Genomic DNA, 24,789 nt, shown 5'->3' with positions numbered 1-24,789 from the left:
TTGCACGAAACTACTCAGCCCAGCTAAAGAGGAACAGTTTACACAGTTCCTCTGACCACCACACACAGCCTGAGTAGCATTTAAGTCTCACAGTTCATGCAGGCAGCATTAAATATGTGTAGGTGGTTAAAAGTCTTAATATAATCACTTATATCAGTCTGCAAGAGTAAGTTGAGATTTAACTGCGATCCCTGTAAAAACATCAGAAACATCTCATACATCCACAGAGACAAGCACCAATTGTAAATGTACATCAGAATTTGACTAACAGAGGGAATTAAAGAGCAGCAAACATGCTGTTGCGCTCTGGGATCAGCTGCTCCAAGGCAAAGTCACATCACTTGGTGTCTTAAACTAAGATGCTACAGTGACCTACAGAGGTACCTGATAAATTGAAAATGAAAGCTAAAAAGAAGCCTGGGTGTGGAAGTACCATGCAACTAACAAGTAACTGGGCAGTCCAAGGGTAAAGGGAAGTCAGCCGGGCATGAAGCTTGTCAGTGTCACACACACTGGTTCAACAGTTAACTCTGTCCCTTCCTGCATGGATTCCCTAAGTTCTGCAAGCTGTGAGCTCAGCACACGTAAGGCTCATTTCACCAACACAAATGCTACATTGGAGGAGAAGGCACAGAATGGTCTAAAAGGCACGGCGTTTTCAATAGTAGTGAGTCACCCTGCTGCTGGAAATAAAAAACAACAAAAAACCTTCCACTTCTCCTGAGAGCAAAGGCAATATAAGCAACATAAAATAATGGGATAAGGAAGATGAATTAAGAGTTTGAGTTTCTCACTGTGCGCTCCAGCAAAGCAAGGAGGAAGGTTGAGCATTCAGAGGGTTGAAGATTGCTAGGTTATGCTAAGATCTAGCAGAGTATCTCATAGGGTGCACACAGAAGACTTCTTACATCTTCACAGCACAACGCAGTTGGTCCTATGAGACTCTCCAGTGCACACAAGTCAGTCAGGAGAAACTTGACAATATTTGTCAGAAAGCAGCCAATGGAGCTTTGCAACAGGGAACAAGCAAAACCTCTCAGACCCACTCCAGTGACAGATGAGAAACAGATTTCTCTGTAGGGAGTTGCTGAGTACTTACTGCAACTGGGAAGAAAGAAGTCTGAATTACCACTTTGGTAAGCACTTGAAGAAACCGCGCCATGAATTTATATAGCATTCTACCTACGACAAATGGAAACGCTGTCACAGTACCTTTATTAGTAAGATCTCACTGACAACCTGGAAGACTTAACGAGAAATGTACTTTTAGTTTTTCCATTAAGCACCAAACATACCCAGATTATACTTTATAAACAACAAAATGTACCTATATATTTCAATAAGTGTATCATACTGATTCTTTAGATTTAAACCTGAAGAAACATACCTGCTCAGGTGCCTCTACAAACCTAATAGGCACCTTACTATCCTAATTAAGTTTATCAGCTATGGTATCAACGGGATTTAATTTGGCAAATTAAGAATCACTGCACTGACTGAAGCAGTCACACCTTTCTTCACATCGCTGCTGTCTCAAACTTCGAAGCTGCTATTCAGAAAGCTACTTTCAGAGTAACAACACAAGGTTTCTTATTTAAACTGAGCAGGAAACACTGGGTTCTAAATAAAACCAGCATTAAAACCCAGACATGCCTGGTCCTCCTGAGCCACCACAGCTCCTTTTACCAGAGCACACATAGCTGTGGAGCATTTGCTTCTTGGCCAGCAACTGCCCCCAGAAGGCTCTCAGAAGTTTATGAAGACAAAAATATTTGTTGGAAATATTTGTTGGAAAACAAAGATAAAACTCAAATACATGCTGTTAAGTTTCTTAAAGCACTCCAAATAGATCCTCCTTTTGTTAGCTGCCTTAGAAGCATCATCAGACTAGTTTTATGAAATAGCTAACGTGTTTTTCAGGTTAAAAGCTACTTACTGAAGAAAGTTCATTAGCAATAGGTGCCCTAAAGACACCCATCAGTAAAGAAACATAACCACGACATGCACAGTTTCCCAAACAATTCCACACGCAAGATTCGGCCACGTCCCAGTGTAAGCTGGCAGCAGAACCAGAATCCTCTGAGAGGATTTTATTTCAGCTCCAAAGCAACGAAGGGCGAAGCTGACACACACGCGGAGGACGGGAACAGCCCGCGGGGCAGGACGGAGCTCATCCCGAGTCTGCTCGGGCTGCCCTTCTCGCAGCCCCACACACAACCCACGGAGCACACCGGGGGCTCGCAACCTCAAGATACCGAACCGCTCTCAAGGGGCCGTATAGAGAGAGCAACGAACGCTGGAAATAAAAGATAACAGCACCTTACGCTCAACCCCCGCCGCTGCCGTCAGCCGAACGAGCCGCCGCTCACCTCCAGCTGCCGCCTCCCTCAGCACGGCCACCTGCTGCCCGCGGGCGGGCGGCCAATAGCGGGGCGGAGGGGCGGGGCCGCTGCCGGGCACCTCCCGCCCGAGGGGATGCGGGCTGTGGGGGTTGGTGCCGCGTTGTGGTGGGGTGTGGTGGGGTGTGCGGCAGGGATCCGTGCGCTTGAGGGTAGCGGTGCCGCGGGCAGCCCGGTCGGGCCCTTGGGGTGGCGGGGTGCAGCCTGGGGACGAAGCGGTTAAACGCGGCAGAGCCGCGGGGTGGCGCGGAGAAGCGCCGTGCGTTTGACGGAGGCTGTTTGGGCCCTGCCGGCCGCCGTCCCGCGGTTCCGGCGGTTCCCGCCTCGGCGGCGCGGTTGAAAGCCGGAGCCATGGCCGATCAAGGCCTGGAGATGGCCTCTATGATCCCGGCGCTGCGGGAGCTCGCTAGGTAGGCTCAGCCCGGCCCGCTCATAGGCGCGGGGACCTCCGGGGAAGGCCTGGTTCTTGGGGGGTAGGGTTCTTCCCCACCTCTCCTTGAGGACTCTGGGGCTGAACTCGCGTCTTCCTCCTGTGGGCTATTCGCCCCGCTGCCTGCCTGGGGCACTGCCTCCCTCCTGGGCCGTGCCGTGGGGAGCGGCAAGGGGTTTGTGGAGGTACTGCACCCCGTGCTGCTTACGGCGGGGTTTTGCTGACTTGGAAGCAGCACAGATACCACATTGAGGGGTGGGGGGAAGAGCTGAAGCTTGCATTCCTTGCTTCTTAAGGCAGTGCACTAAACAAAGTTGATCGTCTGAGGTGTATTGGTAGAACACCTCTGGAGCTATTCGTGGTCCCTACTCTGCAATCTGCATTGTATAAGATGGAATGAACATATTTACTTGAGGTTTCTGGGTACTGCAGTCGTGTACTACACACTGTCTCACAGATGGGAAATTGCTGTTGTCTAGCTCAGTTGACTGAGGCTGCTCTAGGCTAAGGTGAAAGCAGCATAGGAGCTTTTGACACCCAGGTTCTGTATGTCCTCCATCTGTGTAGAGAGAATTAATGCTTGTCTCTAAAGTTTTAATGGCACCATCAGGACTGCAGCTTTGTTCTGTGCTAGGCAACTAGGTGACATGGAGGTGTGAATATGCTGTGACATTTTGACCTAGTGAAGGTACTTACATTTCAGTCACCTGAGGTGCTGCTGGCATGTCTTACCCTGCATACCTGTGGTTGGTCTGCTGAATAATTTTGTTAATTCCAAAAGAAAAACAGGCTCTTGATTTTATTTTTCTGCACTAAATCTGTTTTGCTTTGTAGCAGTGTGTGACCTTAATAGATCAGAATTGTGCATAAAGTATGTCAAACAAAATTGCATAACAAAATTAAATGGCTTTCAGCATTTCTTACAGCTTTTTACCTAGGAAAAGTGGGGAAGAGAAGAGCTTGAAATACTCTTGTCACTAAAACAAGAAAACCAGTGGCATTTCTTTTTTGGAAACTTCTGGAAGAAAATGAACTATCTTGGTGTTTAATGGTGTGTTGTTGAGATGGATGTGAATTATTCTGTATTTTAAAATAGGTAAAATATCGTGTTTTTAATTTTAGTGCTAGTCCAGAAGAATACAATGCAGTTGTTCAGAAACCAAGACAAATACTCTGCCAGTTCATTGACAGAATTCTGACAGATGTAGATGTGGGTGAGTATTGTGTGTCTGGTATCTCGAATGGTAATCTGATGTATGTTTTAAGTAATTCAACACAGACCCAAGTTACAACTCATTTCAACAAAGATTAGCACTTGAATGCAGTAACATTTATATCTTAATTTTGTAATAACTTCCTTATTTAAATACTTGCTATGAAATAACTTAAGACAAATGTATATTATTACTATAAATAATATACATCATAAATTACAAATTTATAATTGTAAAAATAAAGTGAATAAAAATGCTCAGAATTCTTTTTATCTGAAGTGATTGCTCACTGAGTGATGCAGCTTGTAAATCTCAATATTCACAAATTTCAATTAAAATTCACAAATATTCAAGAATTGCAACACTTCGATGTAAAAGCCTTGATTTTTAATTCTAGGGTGATAATCAGTCCTACAATCAAGTTCAGGTTCCAATTATTGCAGTAGTTTAACAGTATCTTGATTAATTGTGAAATACAGATTCCAGAAGTCTGGCATTTGGATTTATTTGTCCATTTACTGTAGGGAGACTCATTGTAAGGTGATCTTTAATATCTATATTAAAATGTATTTTATTATATTACATATATACGGAAATATTTACTATACACTGTTTCTGAGGGGTGTTTTCATGTATCTGTCTCTCTAAGATGTATTTCATCTAGTGAATTGATCATTTTAAGTATTATTATGTTACTGTTCAGATAAGATATTTGTTAATTCTAGTCTGTTCCTGAGAGAGAATAAAAATGCAAATCCAGACTATTTTAGGTATTGCTTCTGAGCATGCAAGTATTTTATCTTTACTATGTAACTTCTTCTTAATTCCTGTCTAAATTTCAGATAGCTTTCTCCTTGTGCTCTCTACGTAACTGCATGAAAACTGGGTAACTGAAGTGATTCAGTTATCTGTTTTAAGAGAGCAGTATAGCAGCACTTCAGATTCTTTGATTCTGTAAGCTTACATTCAAACTATAACTTGCAGCTCTGTAAACAATGCTTAATTCTTTTTCTAGGTCATAAATCTAGGGAGAACCAATTGAAAATTAAAATGCTATCTTTCAATAAAGAGCTAGATATAGTACTGAATTAATGAATGTAGTGTCAATGGATAATATGCAGAGTAATTTTATATTTTTCTTCATACTTTTTGGCTTCCTGTACAGGGTTTAAAATAACCTTAAAATCTTTTTCATTGAATAATAAGGCATACTTAGAATTGCTTGCTATACAAGTTTGATACCATGTCATAATATTTTATATAGAAAATTTATGATTTCCTTGTTTTAGATACAGCCAAAATTATGGAAGTTGATTTCACTGTAATATTAATTCAGTATTGTTTTGTTTGTTTGTTTTAAGTTGCTTTGGAACTCATTAAGAAATCCGATTCACAGCCAAGTTCCGTAATGCTACTAGATTTTATTCAACATATCATGAAATCTTCCCCCCTTATGTTTGTAAATGTCGATGGAAGTCAAGAGGAAACGGAATCCAATTGCATTGGTGAGCTTGAAGTTGTCAGTATTGAAAATTGGTATTTGTAGAATTTAATTAACTTTGTCAATAGGGTCATATGAAAGATCAAAAATGGAGAGAAGATAAATTCAAAAGATTGCTCTTATGCATCTGAATCTTATGGTAGACTTTTTCTCTTGTAATTTAGTTTGCTCTTGTGGTAACTGATATTTACCAGAACAACCTTTGACCTTATTTGGTACTATTGCTTAATCTCATGTTGATGAATTATCCCATGACATAGTTGTTGCCTGAAGACTTTTTGTCATGGAGCAAAATGTCTCAAATAACCTATTCTAAAATCAGTCTTCTTTTTTTTTTTTAATTCTTGCCCCTTTATCAGCAAGATCTCATGCTGAAGGAATGCTTTATGCTTACTAAGCTTTATTTCATCACTGTGTTTATTTATTTTTTTTGCGATGAGTAACTTTGCTCTCAATGAAGTACTCTTTTATTAAGGGGCTTTCGCTTTCATCTTAATAATTTTCTGTGTACTGTTTCTTTCTATTGCCCCAGAATTTAGCAATTGGATCATAACAAGACTTCTCCGGATTGCTGCGACTCCGAACTGTATCACGTTGCACAAGAACATCTCTGATGTCATTTGCTCTTTACTTTTTCTGTTTAAAATGAAAAATTGCTCCATCTTTGAAATACTAACAAAAGACTTGCTACAGCTTTTCCAAGATTTAATCTTCCTGCATGAAAGAGACACACAAAAGCAGCTCTGGGGAGATGTACTGGTATGGCCAGTGTCTGTGAAGAGATTTTCAAGCAACGCAAGTGACAATGTGGGATATTTAAGATTAGCACCATTACAGCTGATGGGTATGCCCAATGTAGAATGTCTGGAAGTTTTGTTGTTGTCTGTCCTGATGGATATTGTTGCAGATGTATATTTTGTAAGACAGGATACTGTTCTCTGGGGAATAGGTTGCTCCCTGTTGGATTATGGTTGTCCAAAAGTTAAAGCTTTGGCAATGAAGTTTTTATTAAAATTAATTCATTTGGGAGGACCTCCGGAACAGCTGGCCAGTGTTTTCTTCACAGTCTTTTTTGGAATTCTACATTCAGCACTTGAAATGGATACTGAAGAACTGGAACTCTGTGGAGAACCATTTTTACAATTGGTGAAAACACTGATGCCTTTTGAAGCAGATTCTTACAAAAATATTGAACCTGTGTATTTGAATATGCTACTAGAGAAGCTTTGTGCACTGTTTGAAGGGGATATGTTTACGTGTCTTCGTTCTGAAAAGCTGAAAGCTGCTTTTTGCCATATGCTGCAATATTTTCTGGAGTTTGTTCCACCTGGCTATGAATCTGCCTTACAAGTAAGAAAAGGCCATGTCAATACCATATGCAAAGTTTTTGTGAGTGTGCTTGGAACTCAGGAAGAACAGGAGGTAGGTTAATTCTTAGAATTCTTTATCTGTACAAAGAAAATCCAGGAAATGTTCTATTATTCAGTTAATTAGATTGATACCTTCCTTGTTTTTCAGCTGTTTCATGTATTTTTGCAGGTTAGTTTTTTAGTTGGATGTAGCTGGGCCCTATCTTTTTCAGATGTACTGAACTATTGAAAAGACTGCGTAGACAAGAATCTGTTTGCAAGTGTAGTATTAAAGGGGAATAAGGCACAGAATAGGCTCAAAGAAGAGCAGCTTAAGATACAATTTCCATTAAACTGCTGAGCTACTCTTGCTCTCTATGTGCTTTTAGTCGTACTTATTAGGGACAAGAAGAAAGGATTATATTAAAATAATGAGGTGTGGATGCACTGTGTCTTCTGTCGACTCATGTACCCTTGTGCATATCGTATCTGTCATCTCTTATATTTGTGTGTATTTTAACAACTTAGCCAGATACTATGGTGAGAACTTGGAAACAGATGTTCAAACAAGCTGCATTCCTTCTGCTGGGAATGTAGGAAACTTCATCACTTCTGAAAGTTTTCTTCATGTAATTAAGATTGTTTTTATAGAGATGTCTTTGACACCTTCAATGTTTATGCTTAATTACAAAATTTTAAGTCAGAAATATTAATATAATGTATTTGGGAAGCAACACATAACACACGTTGTGATATTTTTGTTTGTATGTCCTAGTATCTGGTGAGTCCACTTTACACAGTGTTAAAAACACAAACAGAAGAAATCTTTCAGGAGCTTCATCAGAGCCAACTAGATACTTCTGATACTAATGGGTGGAGCAGCGATGAAGTTCCAGAGAAAAGACGGCGACTAAGCCTACCAGCAAAGTGTCCAAAGAAGAGAACACCTGCACCAGTAGTGTATGCTGCTCATTCAATAACCACTTTTGTAGTCATTTGGAATAATAAGAATTTTATTTTGCTTTGTGGAAGAAGTTTCCTCATAACAATCACAGTGAAAGATTCTCCTTCTGGGAGAAGGTTTAAATGGTGTTTTGAAGGATTAGAATCAATGGGTGACTTTTAAGCTAAGCTTCAGTTAAGAACCTGTCTTTTTATTTTCAGTATGTACTGTTTTCATTTATACACACTGAAAACAGAAAAGTTGAGAGAATACCTACAGAGTGCTGGAATTATGGAGCTTATTTCAAGTGGAGTTTCCTCTGTTATTTTCCTGTCTCGCAGTCCAACATGGGTTAGCAATTTTTGATGTGATGATTGCTCTTTTCTGTTGTTGTAGGGGGCAGGGAGTAACCACTGAAAACAGCCCTTTGTGTTTGAAAATAATCAATGTGATCAAATTACAGACTTAGCCCTGTAAATATGAAATTGAAGAGCACGCTGTGGAATGCCATCTCAAAGAAAGCTGGGTCCTTAATATCTGTCCTTGAGAAAGAAAGTCTGACAGCGAATATTCTTCAGACTGCAGAAGGAATTGCCATAATTCTGCAACTAGCCGCGTTGTGCATAGTTCATTGTTCTCCCCCAACAAATTCTGGCAGGTAAAGCTTCCAAGGTGAAACTATGAGATCAGCAGTGCTTTGTAATTGTTCCTATGATTTGTGTAGATTGCTTTAATACTTGCCCATTTATCAATGCAAGTCCTGCTTGTTTTGTAGAGGTATAATAACACATGTAATATAACAATAACATAGTAACTTCTCTTAGAAGCATTACAATATTAAACATTTATTATCTGTTGCATTGATTGTATGATTTCTATTTTTGACAGTATGGATCATAAAATAACTCATCTGTGTAACGTTGACACATGCAAGAATACTCCGTGCTCCTTGGATTGTGTAGAGAATATACAATTCACATGGATTTCCTCTGACTTTATCACAAGAGTAGTAAAAGTGTGTGGGAGCCTGTTAGAGGCCGCTACAAAGATGGTTAACCTGGAGCAAGTGATTGACAGAACAGTGAAAATCATCGATGCTTTGCTGTATGCTCAGGGTAAGAAATCCTTTAAGTAAGCACATCTTTTGTTGGGTTTCTGAACTAAGAATGTATCTGAATAAATTGACTTGTAGATGTATTGGAATTGTAGATATTTTGTTACAACTCCACTTTCAGTACAAAAAAAGCTTATATTAAAAAGAGAAAAAGGGGGACAAATTTCTATTTTAGGAGCTTTGTTTTCATCACTTTTTGAACATGATTTACAGGTCTGTTTCTCTGTTGATTTCATCTCAACAAGAGACTATGTGGAGAAAGTGAATGTGTGTAACAAAAGTAATCTTTAATCAAAAAATGATTTTCTTTCTGCAACACACAGAAGTGGCATGCTGAACTACCTTTGTTTCACTCAGAAATTTTGAAGCTTCCGATGACTTCAATTGAAACTTGGCATGCTAGCAGTGTAACAAAAACATGAGGAATTCATGTAGAGTGGTCAGCTGTCTGGTGTATTTTTTTAGAGAAGCTAGGAGTATGGAAAAGAGTCGGTTTTCTGAGATTCAAGTGGCACTGTGAGTTCAGCTTACTAGCCATTCCAAAGTCCTTCTAAAAGCCTTCATGCAAATCCAGAGATACCAAAGTTATGTGTATTCTCCTGCACGTTACATGCTGCTGTTTCATGAAGCTTTTATATTATTTTGATATCTTTTAATATCTAGAAAATGTAGAACGTCAACATTTGGAGGTATCAATGCTATTATTTGTTGATAGGGAAAAAAACAAACATTCTCTAGTAAATTAAAAACATAACATGCATCTTATTCAGCTTACATAAAAGATGTCTTTTTTTTTTTTTCTTTAAACCCTTTCACTAGTAAAAATTCCACTGAATGATCAGATTCTTGATAATATCTGTGGATTGCTGTCTCTACCCTGGATTTGCAGCCATCCTGATGATTCTTCTTTTAAAATAAGTGCTTTTGGAACTGATCCTCTAGTTTTGAGTCAAAAAACTGCACCAAGTTTTTGTAAGTATGTTAAATTATGTAATTCTCTCAGAAATGATTGCACTATGCTGAAATTGCTTCCTTTGCCTTGTCAGAATCAATATTCATAGTGGACAATAAATAATGTTTTTGTTTTTTTTTTTTCTTCAGCACCTCAAACTCAGTCACGTTGTGTGTTCCTTCTATCTCTCTTCCCAAGAAACATTCATCTGGATTGGAGAAAATCCATTTACTACTGGGCACTACAAAGTCCCCATGAAGTAGTTCGGGCTACGTGTGTTAAAGGATTCTCTTTCCTGCTTCAACCACCAAGTGTGCAGTCTATCAGTATGATTCCAAAGGCTCTTTTGTATGTGTTAATATATCTTTTATCTTTTCATGCATGAAGAAAATAGCATGTATAAGGAATTAATTATAATAATTGAAATAAATGTTTGTTTGTATGTCATGCAGAGTTTAGTAGACTTAGATTTTAGAACTCGTAAGAGATACCAACAGAATGTGTATACATGAAGATAGGCTAGCATTCACATACCAGATCAGTGTACAAGTTTCTTTGCTTCTTGAAGGCCTCATTTCTAAACAATAAATAAAAGCTTATGAAGAGAATAGGAATGTCTTTGTCAGTAAAATATGTATTTGTACATTTATCTTTTAAAAATCTTTCCAGTTTTTCTTCCTTTTGTATCTGTTTCTTGCCCTCTTCTGTTGTACTGTCTATAGTCTTCAGTCGATTTATAATGTTTCAAGCACGCTATAGCCAGTATGGCTTCAGACATTTCAGATAAGCTTTCAACGTTAGTTGAAAAGGAAAGGTATTATCTAGTAAAGCAGATTCTTAAATTGTTCTATCATTTTCTCAATATAGTTAGAGAAACCAGACAATGTAGATATGTAAATTTTAGTGTTTAATAGATTTCTTAATTTATTAAAATGTTTTTGTTTTTATGTCAATTTCAGAAATCAAATTCAAGATGAGTCTGATCTAGTCAAGGAGGCTTGTGCTGCTACTATTGGGAAATTGTCTTGCTGTCTTTCTGGTACATTCAGTGTACAACCTCCTTCAGCAGACTCTGCTATAAAGCATGTTACTAGCGGTATTTTGTGTAACAGCCTTATTGTGCCTTCTACTCATGAAAAAACTTGCTCTGTGCAAGCCTCTGTTTTTAAGCCATTTCTTATTCTTCTTGAGAACAAAGTATCCAGTTTGGTAAAACTAGGTAAGATTTTATTTTACTATGTTTCTGTACATTCCTTTTTTTAATATATATTGCTTTGGGTGGGTGGTTTTGTTTTGTTGTTGGTTTCTTTTTTTGTAGCTAAGATGGTGCTTGAAATGTGTTATTTCAGTTGAAATCAATGACAATTTTAGATGTTGTTATGATAATCCTTGTAGACTGCTGTGGTTAATTTTGTGTCCACACCCAGGAATGTAATAGTTGATAAAATCTACATTTTGAATAACTTTTTTAGTTTCTCAATATTTACTCTTTTCAGAAATAAGTATGTGCTTCAGTGCGTATTTCTATCAGTGTTTTATTAAAAAAAAAAAAAAAAAAAAAACTAATTAAAAGTATATTTTTCTTCCCTTCATAGCATTTATAGAAAACATACCTCACCTTTGCAAACATCTGGATTTTAACAGTGATGAGTCAAGTGTGAAGGTTCTCATTGGGTCTTTATTAAATTTAATGGAAGACCCAGACAAAGATGTACGAGTGGCTTTCAGTGACTGCATAAAGAGCATATTAGAATCCTTAGACTCTGAAGAAGGATTCATAAAAGAGGTGAATTCATATTTACTTTATGTTGTTTTTCTCAACTTCGTTTACTAATGCATTTTGTTTTTATGTTATCTAGCTCTTTGTTTCAAGAATGAAAGAAGCCTATACGCATGCCAAAGTATCACGAAATAATGAGCTTAAAGATACATTGATTCTCACAACAGGAGATATTGGAAGGTAATTTTTGACAATACAACGAAAGATGCTAAGTACTCTCAGTTTGTGAGGGGGGTAACTTTTTGTTAAGTTCACTTATTTGGAGATCAGCCTTTGTCCAAAGTCCTTTGCAACTGTATTAAGCTTCTGAAGCAGATAGAATTTGCATCATTCTGTTTTGTGGTACTATGGCAGGTACAGTCTAGCTATTCATATGCAAAGAAGAGTTGTTTAGAATTACGGTAACTACCTATTGTTAAGCCATTTTATTAGTGCAATGACTTATTAGTGCAATGACTGTTTTTCATTCTAATTACTTTTTATTTGCTTGCTTTTTAAGGGCATCAAAAGGAGATTTGGTACCATTTGCCCTCTTGCACTTGTTGCATTGTTTGTTGTCCAAGTCAGCTTCTGTGGCTGGAGCAGCGTACACAGAAATTCGGTCCCTGGCAGCAGCTAAGTCCATAAAACTACAAGCTTTTTTCAGTCAGTACAAGAAACCTATCTGCCAGGTAAAAATGAGAGTTGGTGATTTATACAGACATTGATTCAAATTCTTTTTCTGTGTTTTGAAAATGTTACTGAAGATAAATATTACACTATTTTACAAGGTGAAATCTCATAGAGTAGGAAAGAGATTATTTAAAAGAAAAACAAAATCAACAAAAACACTTTATGGAATGAATGGAAAGTATTTGATTTAGTTATTAGTCTTCTCCCTTTGCAGCATTGCTTTTCTCTTTTATTCCCTAGGTGCCTTACTGCTGACATAGAGGACCTGTATATGTTCTTGCATTATATGGTACCACTGTCATTGGAGGCTAGAATGTAAACTTGGAATTTAAGCCAAACTTTATTACAGGCATAATAGTGCCATGGTTAACATTTCCTAAAGGCAGAAATTCTGCTTAAAGTACAAAGTATTAACAATAGATTCCTCTTGTTTTGAATGTTCTATTTTATGTGTGTGCTACATCTTAGGCTGTGATTGCAAAATGAAATGCCATCATTAATCCAGTTCTATAATGAAATAATTATCTTGGATCTATGTGCAATACATGAGAAACAAAAACAGATGCCTAAAAAGAATGAAACTCTTAGGGAGTGAAAAAGAATGGAATAATATTTATTATCTATTTCTTCGTGCCTAGTTTCTAGTGGAATCCCTGCACTCCAGCCAGATGGCAGTATTAAGTGCTCCATGCCAGGGTAATGAGCTGCACAAACAAGAAGCTGCTCACCAGAGGGAAATGGCTCTGGACATGTTGTCTGAGATTGCTAATGTATTTGACTTTCCAGATCTAAATCGCTTTTTGTCAGTAAGTTGGTTAGTCCCTTTTACTTTTCTTTTTTTCTTTTCTTTTTTCTTTTTTCTTTTTTTTTTTGGGGGGGGGGGGAATGCTTGTGGATTTCTCTTTAGTCCATATTCCTTTTTGATGAGTGCTACAGATCTGATGATTTTTCTCTAGTTGCTGTTTTAGAATATTTAGAATGATTCTGGATTGCTGGAAGAGCTCAAGTACAGAGGAACTGTTTTATTAAAGAGATACAGTGATGGCTCAGCTAATTAAAGTATGATGTTTAATGAACTGTCTGTAGCCCAGACTACCAATTGAGTATATCTACATTCATGATTTAGTGCACTCAAAGGGATTGTTTGTAAGGTGTGGTTTGTGTAGTGTCTATTTTCCTGTTTTAAATGAAGAAATAATTGTGGATAAATAATCTTGATCTGAATAAATAACTGCTTTGTATTTCTCTTCTACCAGCAAACAAAATACAAATTAAACAATCTATGAAGCATGTAAGATTCAGATAAGCATCTCATTTCTTATTGGGATGTTTTAGTACAGGTTAGATGAAGCAGTTATGTAAAAAAAAATATATAAAAAAAAATTCAACCGTTGATTTGGTGAAATGTTTCTATCTCATGTTCTTTCTTTATGACTATGGCTATACATAGGAACATAGATATATGTTGACCAGGACCTGGATTTGTTGTTTTTGGAGGGGGATTTGGTCTGTATGTGTTTTATGTATGGGTTATATTGATTTGGTTTGATTTAATTCTGGGTTTTAGTTTGCTGTCTGTCTGTTTGTTTGTTTTTATTATTAATTGCTGTTCTTAATTTACCAGCGGACCCTGCAGGTTTTGCTGCCTGACCTTGCAGCCAAGGCCAGTCCTGCTGCCTCCATCCTTATTCGAACCATAGCAAAACAGCTGAATGTAAACCGAAGAGAGATTTTAATCAACAACTTCAAATACATCTTCTCTCATTTGGTCTGTTCCTGTTCTAAGGATGAGCTTGAGCGGGCACTTCATTACCTCAAGGTAAATTAATATTTGCTGTTACAAATGCAGATTGAGAGCAACAATGAATGGTGAACTTTCTGTTTTATTTAAATAAAAGTATTGCAAAGAAAAGCTGGGGAAATAGATCAAATTCTTTTGTTATTATTTGTAATAAATTCTGTTGGCTCTGAGTATCTTTTGAGATATTTGGTGAACCTGAAAACTCTTGGATTATATGATGTTGACCTGACTGGGAGCTTTTTCTTTGATTCCTGTGGTAAATCAATCTGAGTCCATTGTTCCTTGTCTCTGCTAATTTCACTGTGGTGAAAGTAAGACTTGTTTTTGTTGATAATAGAATGAGACTGAGATCGAACTGGGCAGCTTGTTGAGACAAGACTACCAGGGACTGCATAATGAATTATTGCTGCGTATAGGAGAACACTATCAGCAAGTATTCAATGGCTTGTCTATTTTGGCTTCATTTGCATCTCATGATGATCCCTATCAGGGACCTAGGGAAATAAAGTCACCTGAGCAAATGGTAAGTCCATAAAAATATTCATTTGTTTTTGTTTACTATAAATAATCTTGAGTCTGGGAGACAACTTGAGTTTTCTAAGCATCGCTTATGAATCCTATTTGAGACAGAAGAGGAAATTCTGTCATCGCATATTGAGTTCCTCTAATACAGAGATACAGAGATGCACAACAAGAATGCATTAAATATAAATTAATAAATAAACAAATAAAAACCCCCACAGTGTAGCAGGGATGTCTTTCGTGAACACTGCTACTTCTTAATGAACAGTATATGTGTTTGGGAATCTGTCCATTTGTCAGCATTACCATTTCATACTTGCTGTTTCCTTACTTAAAATTAGCAATTTAGCTGTGTGTTAACAGTAATTTTACTTGTTTTACTTTTTCATGTTTTTTCCCCCTCTCTACAGGCTGATTACCTGCAGCCTAAATTGCTTGGTATCTTGGCCTTTTTTAACATGCAATTATTGAGTTCCAGTGTTGGCATTGAGGATAAAAAAATGGTACGTAAAATGAATATCAACTTTAAAAGAAAGAAGTAAAACTACTTTGGTACTCCAGATTTGCTTTTGTGTTTAGGTAGTTGTCAAGGAAGGCTCAAAAAATAATGAGGTTTACACATGAGTCTTTTAATAGTGATGATCTCACTGTGGGCTGGACTTCTGTGTAAGCTCAGAAGTATGCTTTTCTTTTCCTCTTTACTGGTCAGCTAATGTACATAATTGAGTCACAGTAATTATAGAGGAGGAATTCAAGTGTTTTACACATGCAAAACAAACATGAAAGAAACACAGTGGAGGGTGGAGGTGTATGGGAGGAAGCTGAAGTCAAGGATTTGAGGACCTTGAAGTTCAAACCTGAAATTACTGGTGAAAGAAGATAGAGTGATGCAAATCCAAGGGAAATTGGGCTTGACTCATTTTGCTTCTCATAGAACAGCTCCTTTGAGCTTAAATAGAGAGACTTGAAAAATGAGAACTCTTAGCTTGGCACTTAAGACAAACTCTGCAAATTGTGCTGTGCTGAGTCTGTGTGCTTCTAACTGTAGGGGAGACCCTTTAGCTACCACACAGAGGCAGTGTAGATATTTATGTAGGCAGTTATGCAGTCTTGGAACACATAACCTTGATATTGATAGACTTGCTGTATTTTCTGTGTTGGTGTGCCCCTTCTAGCTTTTTGCTTCCAAAGTATTCTTACTGAACTACTGTCATTTATTAACCATTTGTCTTGATGCTTTCCAAATTTCTTAATTTATGTATCATTTCTTATCTTGCACCTGCTATTATTTTTTCTTGTTTGTTTGTTTTGTTTTATTTCTCCATGAGTGTACAAGACTCTTACCTCCAAAGACCTTTTCTCAAGCTCTGGTTTCTTCCTCTGATAACTGATGTATCACGCTGGACATTCTGTTGCCTTTGTTAGGCACAGTGTATCTGTGACTGAAGTATCTCCTATTTTTTTCTTTCTTGCATCTTACTATTTCTCTTAGATCTCTCATCAGTCTCGGTGACAACTGACCTGTAAACTACTCCATGAACTACTCTATCACTTCTGCTATAAGTTTTATATCAATTCTCTTTGTTTTTAAATGTAAATTTGTTTTCTCTATATTTTCTAAATGTCTACTTTACAGCTTCTCAAACTTTAGATGTATAGCCAATCATCACATAACAGATTTCTTTAACTGTAAACTCCACTGGTGTCTACATTCTTCCCTCATCAAACTGTCAACTGTCTAAACAGTTCATTTTTTATTCTAGCCCTGTCATTTCAGATCTCATTTCCTTCTCTTTTTCTCTAATCCACAAATTATTTTTTGCAACGTGAAACTGTATGATTTTAACTGGGATTTTTAAAGTAATATATTTTGGTCTTGGGATAGACAGAAAGTGCAGTTTTATTACCTCATATGTTTAATGGTTATATGATGTTTTAATCCATGGTAGCTTGGTTGTATTAGAAGTGGTGGTTTGTAGGTGTTTTACTGAGAATCTAATGCATCAAAATGTGTTGTTTGGTTGTTTTTTTTTCTTATATATAGGCCTTAAACAGTCTTATGTCTTTAATGAAGCTTATGGGTCCCAAACACATCAGTTCAGTACGAGTGAAGATGATGACTACACTGAGAACAGCTCTAAGATACAAGGATGATTTTCCAGAACTGTGTTGCAGGTGAACTGATTGTGTTTCCAAGCAGTGACATACTTACCATTTGTCCTTGAATGCACTTGTTTTGTTTTAAACAATAATCCAAAGCACAGAGATGAAATACTTTACTGTACTCTTCACAATTCACCTAAAATATCTTTATGCGGTGGAGAGCCATTGATTCCTATTGTTTTTGTGTAATCTCTTGTTTAGAGCCTGGGACTGTTTTGTTCGAAGTCTGGACCATTCATACCTCGGCTCCATGCTTAGTCATGTGATTGTAGCGCTGTTGCCTCTTATACATATCCAGCCGAAGGAAACTACAGCAGTATTTTACTTTCTCATAGTTGAGAACAGGTACCATAGAAAATATTTTCACTTCATTAACTCATGTAATAGGAATTGCACTGAATGAAATTTGTCCAGTACTGAGATGAGAAAACTTAGTGTTTTTCTGTGAAGGAATAACTTGTTTTATAAAATTTATACTTTAAATTTCAAGGAGATTTTGAAATTTGACAAGTCCTATTCTCATCTGGAAAGGTATTCTTGCATTGACCTCATTAAAAATATATAATTGTGTGGGCAAATTACAGCCTCTTCAGAATGCTTCCTGCCATCTCTAATGTTTTCAGTGATTCTGTGTTTTTTCTGTTGTTGGACTGAAAAACAATTTGCACATACAGGCCACACAGAGGGAATAACGACTGCTAGCATTTATCCTAAGGTGGAGAGAAGTATACATATGGAGTAGTAACAGGAGGGAAATGTAGTCTATATTTGAGCATTTTATGAATTAGGGTCATAGTTATGAAAAGCACAGAATTTATCACATCGTTTTTGCAATTGATCACACCACCTAAAAAAATCAAAGTGTAATACTTTTTTTAAAATTATTATTTTTTTATATTTAAATTGTCATGACTTCAACTTTTAAGCACAGTGATGAGTCTTAATTTTTATTCATGTTATCTTTTGTAATAGTATTCTCTAGGAATGGTTAGAGTTTATACTTTGATTACTTTTGTTGGGTTTTCATTTTCCTTGCATTTATCATACCAACAGTTTGCAAAACAAAAGGAGATGCTGTGAATTACAGGCTTTTGTTGTAGCCTCTGACAGCAAAACTGAAATAGATTCCTTCATGTTTGAAAAATAAAATTTATTTTTCAGACGTTTGTTCTTATGTAAGAAAAAGTGAAATTTGTTCTTAACCAAATGGGATTATCCCACCCTTTCAAAATAGGGAGTACGGGACTTGATGGAGCTGAACTTTGAAAGCAATGGGAAGAATTCAAGAGAGAGTAATTTAGAGCATAGAAAAGAAGTACCTGTATCTTCTTTCAGTAAAAAGAGAAATAGTTTTATGTGTATACTTGAAGGCAAAAATATGTGAATTTTTTTTTCTAGTTATTATAATTTATTGCTTTAATTTATTGGGTTTTTATGACTTTTCAGATCCAACTGATGTTTGAAATGTTCTTTGCAATCTTTCTGTAACTATTAGGGATACAGTACGAGACTTCTTACATGAAATATATTTTCTGCCTGACCTTCCAGAACTGAAAGAAATTCAAGTAGTACTTCAAGAATATCGAAAGGTAAAGATGCTTTTATTCCTTTTTTTTTCTAGTGCCTCAGATGAATTCCTCTGGAGTAAGAAAAATGTCTATAAAAACTTGTTAAGCAAGAAGAGAATTTATTTGCCTCCACAACAAAACAGATCTTGTGTATCAGGGGAATGTTTTATAGCTTCTCTGAATTCCAACTTTGCACCTTTTTGAGATAAGAGAATTCATAAGGTTAAAAAAAAAAAGGTTGTTAACTATGGAAATGAATTTGTTGCAAAATTCACTACTTTTAATTTAATCACACATCTTTATTCCCATAAGAGGCAACTGAGTCTGTTTATTATTACTTGGCAGTCCGTCCCTTGTGCTTACCTTCTGAAGGCAAGCTAAAGAGATAGGAAGTAGCAAGTACTCAATAGAAATGTTTTTTTTGTTTGTTTGTTTGTTTTTGTTCCTAAATGCAAACGTAACACCTTTTAGAGGAAAATGCTTTAAAAATATAGGAAAGCATGGTATATAGGTATAGCAGGGAATGTAGGTAGAAGAATAGATGTTTGTCTGTCTCCACTCTTATTTGCTTTGAGATACTGCTTAACTGTGTTCCTGTTAGATTTGACTTGGATTTCTTATGCCATCTCTTGTTCAGGAATCCTCCAAAAGCACTGACTTGCAGACAACCTTACAACTGTCCATGAGAGCTATTCAGCATGAGAATGTAGATGTTCGTATCCATGCACTTACCAGCCTAAAAGAAACACTATATAGAAATCAGGTATTAAAACCCTCTTTAGTTAATTTCTAAGTGTACTCAAAGAAGCATCTGGACCATCAAGTTTAATGTTACTGTGTGTTTGCATGAGCTGTGTTATTCTCCTAAATGTATTAATACAGATGTTACTTAATATGAAAGGCAGAAGAGACTCTTTTCCATTGTGTCACCATATAAAGGACTTCAGAATCCTTCTTTATATGATGCTGTTTCATATGTTGGTATATTTCTTATCTGTCAATTTCCCCAGTTCCTTTTGAGCGTTTGTTCCTTGTTAGGACACGCAAAGCTTTTGCATCAAGAGCGAGGATTTTTATGAGACTATAATATCTTAAAAAAGTAAGTTGTATGTGAGCACTTCAGGCCTTTTTTTTTTTTTTTCTATCTTCCTTCTTTGCCTGCCATCAATAAAAGCTTGAATCTGTTGATCACATTCAAATAAATTATCTGGACATGTAAAGCACCATCTCTGCAATTTGTACAAATCTATATGTTTGTTAATGGGTTATGGTTAAGAAAATAACAATATCTGAATGACAAACCTAACATCACGGGCAAATAAAATCTGACATAAGAGATGATAAATATTGTTGTATAAAAACTCGTCTTTCTTCTTCTTTTTTTTTTTTTTTTTCCCTTAAACTTCGTAGGAGAAATTGGTGAAGTATGTAACAGACAGTGAAACTGTGGAGCCAGTCATCTCTCAGTTGGTAACTGTACTTCTAATCGGCTGTCAGGATGCAAATTCTCATGCCCGGCTACTTTGTGGGGAATGTTTAGGTGAACTGGGAGCCATAGACCCCGGCAGGCTGGATTTTTCAACCAGTGAAACTCAAGGAAAAGATTTTACATTTGTGGTAAGAAGTGTTTCTGTAGTATTTTGTTCTGTATTAAGTGTTTGTGGGAATTGATTTGTTTATTTAAAGTGTGTGGGGGTAGGAAACCTCTTAGCTTTAGGGTCTTGGAAAATCTCTGCCTGCTTTGTCATCTAAAACATCTTAGAAACAGACTTCAAAGTGACTATCTGGAGTTTAAAGATACAACTGTTACTTTGTTGTAATAAAATTGGGTTTGTGTTTGTGATTGAGGCTGGTGTGGAGGATCCAAATTTCGCCTACGGATTATTAATGGAACTGACTAGAGCATTTCTTGCTTATGCTGATAATGTGCGTGCTCAGGATTCTGCAGCATATGCCATTCAGGTAAGATACAATGTTAAATCTTCTTTTATCTTCACAAATTACTTCCTATCACACTGAACACAGAATTATACATTTTCAAATACGTACATTTTGAAGTATGTGTTTAAATATTTAAAGCATCATCTGGTACAGCATTGTAAAAAATGATACAGGATAGTGATTTTTTTCTTTAAATTCCTCACTGCCCACTTGCCCATGAGTATTCAGGGAAGCTGACAAATAAAAGTATCTTAAGAAAAGCATGAATTTGCTTTTGTCGTGTTATCCTAGGAGAGAGATGGTATTTCAGAGGTTGCTAACAGTCTATATGTAGTGATACATGGAGATTCCAAGACTTCTGAGGGCTTCTGCTTACTATTGTTAAGAGGCAGCAGAAATCAAGTATGCTCTAAATTTATGACAGTCTTCTGTGCTGGTTTGCTGACTAAAGGCTGACTTTTTTAGTTATTCATTGTCTTTGTGAAAGCTGCAATTTCACAAGCTTTGTGAAAGGACGATTTCCTAGCTCCAGTACAAAATGGATGTGGTCAGCAGATTAAATTAGTTCCTACACAAGAAGGATTCAGAATGGCTTGTTTGTTGGCAGATATGAAGAAATTGAGATAATGTGGCCCAAACACCAATTGGAGAATCTGGGAAATCGATATTAGAATCAACCGGTGGTTAGTAACAACATTTGTCCAAAACTGGATGAAAGTTTTGCAGTTATAAACAAAATTCTGTAATTTGTATCTCATTACTTCTGCGTGTAAACTAGTTCTCTTTATTACTTTTGTCGTTAAACATTTTAACTTTTTCACGTAAACTATGCCTTTACAGGAGTTACTGTCTATCTATGACTGTAGAGAGACAAACAGTGACTGCCCAGGCTCCAGGCTGTGGAGGAGATTTCCTGAGCATGTGCAGGAGATCTTGGAGCCTCACTTAAATACACGGTATAGGACAACTCATGCAATTTCTTTACATAACAGTTTTAAAACCATGTTTTTTGTTGCAAGCAGAAACCAGTTTTAAGACTGATTTCAACAGCACTATGAAGTATACTTTGAAGTTCTGGTAGCATGTTAGGTTGTTTCATCTCTAGATGTTCTAGAATAAAAACAGGTTGACTACTGGAAGCATATTTGTTTTGGGGTTGTTTTTTTCTTTAATAATTTAGTAGAGGAAATTCTGAGTATTCCTAGTGGGGAACGTCATAGTGAATTGCGTGATGTTGTTGTTTGTTTATTTATTTTATTATTATTATTATTATTATTATTATTTTAACTTATGTATTTGTTCAAGTATTACTTTATTAAATAGATCTTTTAAAATTGCAGGTACAAGAGTTATCAAAAGGCTATCGATTGGTCAAAGATGAAGAAGCCTATTTACTTAAGCAAATTAGGTGACAATTTTGCAGAATGGTCAGCAACTTGGGCAGGTTACCTTATAACAAAGGTAGGAGAATAAGTCTGCTGCATATACTGGCATATACAAAGCACATTTTAACCTAACTTCAGTTTCTGAAAGTAGGGGATGGGTGAGAGAAATGTCCCTTTTGTCTGGAGATCTTTTATAGTGCATACTGCAGGCTTCTTGCATCATCCCAGTAAAGGTGCACCTTTCCTTCCCTAGCACTGTTTTTTACTGGACAGACTTAATGGATAGTGTGAAAGCCGGAATTCTAGGAATTTTGTCCAGACCTTTGTATAGCTGAAGGCACTAAGAAATGCCTCTGAAAAGCATCTGAAATGCTTCTGGAAAACCTTGAATTACTCTGAAAGATTTCTTTCCCTTCCCCACAGCTTACTAGACCCAGCACACAGAAAGTAATGATCTGTTTTTGTTGCTTTCTTTTCCCCTTTCCAACATCTAAGTGGCCCACAGTAGTTGAATATCTAAACTTATTTCTTTCTATATTGAAGGCAAGTTGATTCTCTTTATAACTTCATACTTTTTTCATGTCTTAAGTGCAGAGGAGAGGTTCAAAGCAGTAGTAGACCATTAGTCTAAAGTTTTTTTTCACCAATGCAAGTTCTCATTAGTGTACGAGATGAGGAACATGTAGGCAATACTTGCTTTTTCTTTTTTTATAGTATCAGTAATTCATACATGCAGTGACAGCCATCTTGCATCTCTGTTGCATGTTTAAGCCTGCTGAATTTTTTGTTGAATACTATTATCTTAAAATTTGTTCCATCAAATAATTTTGTATTTGTTAACAAATTATTATTAATTATTCAGGCATTTGTAATTATGTTTTTCTTGGAAATACTGTTTTTCTGTAGGTACGACATGATCTTGCCAGAAAAGTTTTCGACTGCTGCAGTATTATGATGAAGAATGACTATAAGGTGACGATTTATCTGCTACCACACATCCTTGTCTATGTTTTGTTGGGATGCAGTCAGGAGGATCAACAAGAGGTAAGATGTATCAGTTGTTCTTAATGAGAGCTTTCTAAAAACTGATCAGCTCTGCAGAATTGCTGTAGAACTCCATGAACAAATTATTTTGGTATCAAACAATTTTTTTTTTACCTCTGTATTTCATGGTTTTCTTTCTGTTTCTTTTGGTTATTTCAGCGGAGCTTAGGAGAAAAGCGACAATGTTGTTAATTATGATTGCAGTAATATCAGGAGCAGGAGTAGTATAAAGAGGAACATAATGCAGTGAAACAAAGGAATAAATTGAAACCATTTGTTTTTGAGAATATAGGCCTGTAATTTTTTCTTTCCCTTGTATACGCTTAACATTTGCTTTGCTACAAGATTAACACAGACCAGGAGTCATACATGTCTTGTAGCATACCAGAAATAGGGACACCAAGTATCATCTGGGAATTAATCTTACCTTTAGTTTGATTTAGCAGAAGTTGAAGGGACTGAAAAATATAAGTTATATTCTATTAATTTGGATTTCTGAAATTAAAATACGTGTTGAAAGATTCTGGCTGTGTAGAAGTATGCAACTAGGAATGTAGTAATCTTTCTTGTATGAATGAGTAAATCAGTAGTGTCTGTTATGTTTATTTACTCATTGTTTGCCAACTGAAATGATCAGGAAGCACGTCTTTCAGCATGTTATGTACTTAAATAAAATACACATGTAATGTATTGTACTTGCAGCAGAATTGCAGCAGCATTCATTGTGTTCTGAAACCTAAAATTCCAGTGATCATAATGTTTTCTGAATCCAAGGGCATGCTTTTCAAGGAGTTTATCATTATGCAGAATTTTCTGATGACTGCTTCTTGGTTTGTCATTTTTTCCTTCTTAAGGTCACAAGGCTAACAGCGTTTATAAATAAAACCAAAATTATTAAAACATGCAATTAAAATATTTAGTGCTTTCTTTTAATGTTAGTTGCAGTTTGCTACTATTTTCATGTCTCTATGGTGCTTCTGTCTTTTATCACGTTAATGCCTGTGTAGGTTTATGTGGAGATTATGGCTGTCCTGAAACATGATGACCAGTGTAGCAGGAGACTTCAAGACAGTGCATCTGACCTAAGTCAGCTGAGCACGCAGACTGTGTTCTCCATGCTTGATCATCTAACTCAGTGGGCTAGACATAAGTTTCAGATGCTCATTGCTGAGAAAAATACTAGCAAGTCTAGCAAAGACAGGAGTGACCTAAAAAGTAAGTGATGCATTTTTATGGTAGTGTTACTCTTCTTTATGATTTCTTACTGTCATATTTTGATTTCCTCACGTCCGTGTGATTTCATTGTTTTGAGTATCTATTGTAAGAAACATTGAAATTATAAAATGAAGTGTTCATTTTTTGGTAGCTTTCTAAATGTTCAGTTTCATTTATTGCATACTGTTTTGCGGGGAAGTTCAGTGGTGTTGTTTTAATGAATTTACTATTGACAGAAAAATGTGTTAAATTAATCAGTTTATCTCACTAAATTTGAAATGAATTAAGTAAATGCTTATGCATGAGGTCATTCTTACAAATAGGACCTTATTGACAGACTTTTAAAAACCATTTTATTTTGTAGCTTCAAGCGAAGACTATGGAGAATATCAGAATGTGACCCGCTTTTTAGACCTGATACCTCAAGATACTCTAGCCGTGGCTTCTTTTCGTTCTAAGGCTTACACAAGGGCTGTGATGCATTTTGAGTCATTCATCACAGAGAAGAAACAAAATATTCAGGAACATCTTGGATTTCTACAGGTTCTGTAGTTCCTTTGAGTGTTTGTTTTATTTTGGAATAAAAATAGATATATAGATGGGTAAAATGTTGTCAGATTATTCTTTGAAATGGGAAGAAGAAAAGATGTACATGTGCACTTGCAGTTGAATGTGAGTATATTTGTGATCTTTCAGCAGTATGTAGCATTTGCCCTTGCTTGGCATTCTTCCTTTGTATGAGAAGGAAGGAGGAAATCTAAAAGACTGTACAATCTTGAAAATAGTTTTTTATTAT

General features: G+C 36.5%; 2 protein-coding genes across 5 annotated transcripts in view; one reads left to right on the top strand and one right to left on the bottom strand.

Annotated features, from left to right (window-relative positions):
• PLS1 (plastin 1) overlaps positions 1-2,456 on the bottom strand; it is a 36,306-nt gene extending 33,850 nt beyond the window's left edge. For 2 of the 4 annotated variants that reach the window (XM_072344565.1, XM_072344568.1), the window contains exon 1: positions 2,320-2,414. The gene's annotated coding sequence lies outside the window, so the exon portion shown is untranslated. Of the gene's footprint in view, positions 1-2,319 lie in introns of all 4 variants that reach the window. The other 2 variants (XM_072344567.1, XM_072344566.1) reach the window with 2 other exon arrangements.
• Positions 2,457-2,689: 233 nt separating this feature from the next.
• Positions 2,690-24,789, top strand: part of ATR (ATR serine/threonine kinase) — a 34,756-nt gene continuing 12,656 nt past the window's right edge. Inside the window, exons 1-28 of the mRNA XM_072344563.1 lie at positions 2,690-2,809; positions 3,952-4,043; positions 5,405-5,548; positions 6,077-6,966; positions 7,669-7,853; positions 8,300-8,494; positions 8,725-8,951; positions 9,770-9,922; positions 10,052-10,250; positions 10,862-11,121; positions 11,498-11,688; positions 11,762-11,862; positions 12,182-12,353; positions 12,993-13,160; positions 13,979-14,173; positions 14,493-14,678; positions 15,088-15,180; positions 16,722-16,852; positions 17,042-17,185; positions 18,336-18,429; positions 19,046-19,171; positions 19,819-20,025; positions 20,257-20,370; positions 21,190-21,305; positions 21,690-21,810; positions 22,641-22,778; positions 23,786-23,993; positions 24,358-24,536. Coding sequence (XP_072200664.1) covers positions 2,751-2,809; positions 3,952-4,043; positions 5,405-5,548; positions 6,077-6,966; positions 7,669-7,853; positions 8,300-8,494; positions 8,725-8,951; positions 9,770-9,922; positions 10,052-10,250; positions 10,862-11,121; positions 11,498-11,688; positions 11,762-11,862; positions 12,182-12,353; positions 12,993-13,160; positions 13,979-14,173; positions 14,493-14,678; positions 15,088-15,180; positions 16,722-16,852; positions 17,042-17,185; positions 18,336-18,429; positions 19,046-19,171; positions 19,819-20,025; positions 20,257-20,370; positions 21,190-21,305; positions 21,690-21,810; positions 22,641-22,778; positions 23,786-23,993; positions 24,358-24,536 — 5,088 coding nt within the window. The 5' untranslated portion in view covers positions 2,690-2,750. The remainder of the gene's footprint in view (positions 2,810-3,951; positions 4,044-5,404; positions 5,549-6,076; positions 6,967-7,668; positions 7,854-8,299; positions 8,495-8,724; positions 8,952-9,769; positions 9,923-10,051; positions 10,251-10,861; positions 11,122-11,497; positions 11,689-11,761; positions 11,863-12,181; positions 12,354-12,992; positions 13,161-13,978; positions 14,174-14,492; positions 14,679-15,087; positions 15,181-16,721; positions 16,853-17,041; positions 17,186-18,335; positions 18,430-19,045; positions 19,172-19,818; positions 20,026-20,256; positions 20,371-21,189; positions 21,306-21,689; positions 21,811-22,640; positions 22,779-23,785; positions 23,994-24,357; positions 24,537-24,789) is intronic.

This window comes from Excalfactoria chinensis, chromosome 9, assembly GCF_039878825.1.
Source record: "Excalfactoria chinensis isolate bCotChi1 chromosome 9, bCotChi1.hap2, whole genome shotgun sequence".
NCBI classification, from domain to species: Eukaryota; Metazoa; Chordata; class Aves; order Galliformes; family Phasianidae; genus Excalfactoria; species Excalfactoria chinensis.
The sequence above is the reverse complement of the archived record's forward strand: the minus strand, read 5'-3'. Positions and strand labels throughout refer to the sequence as shown.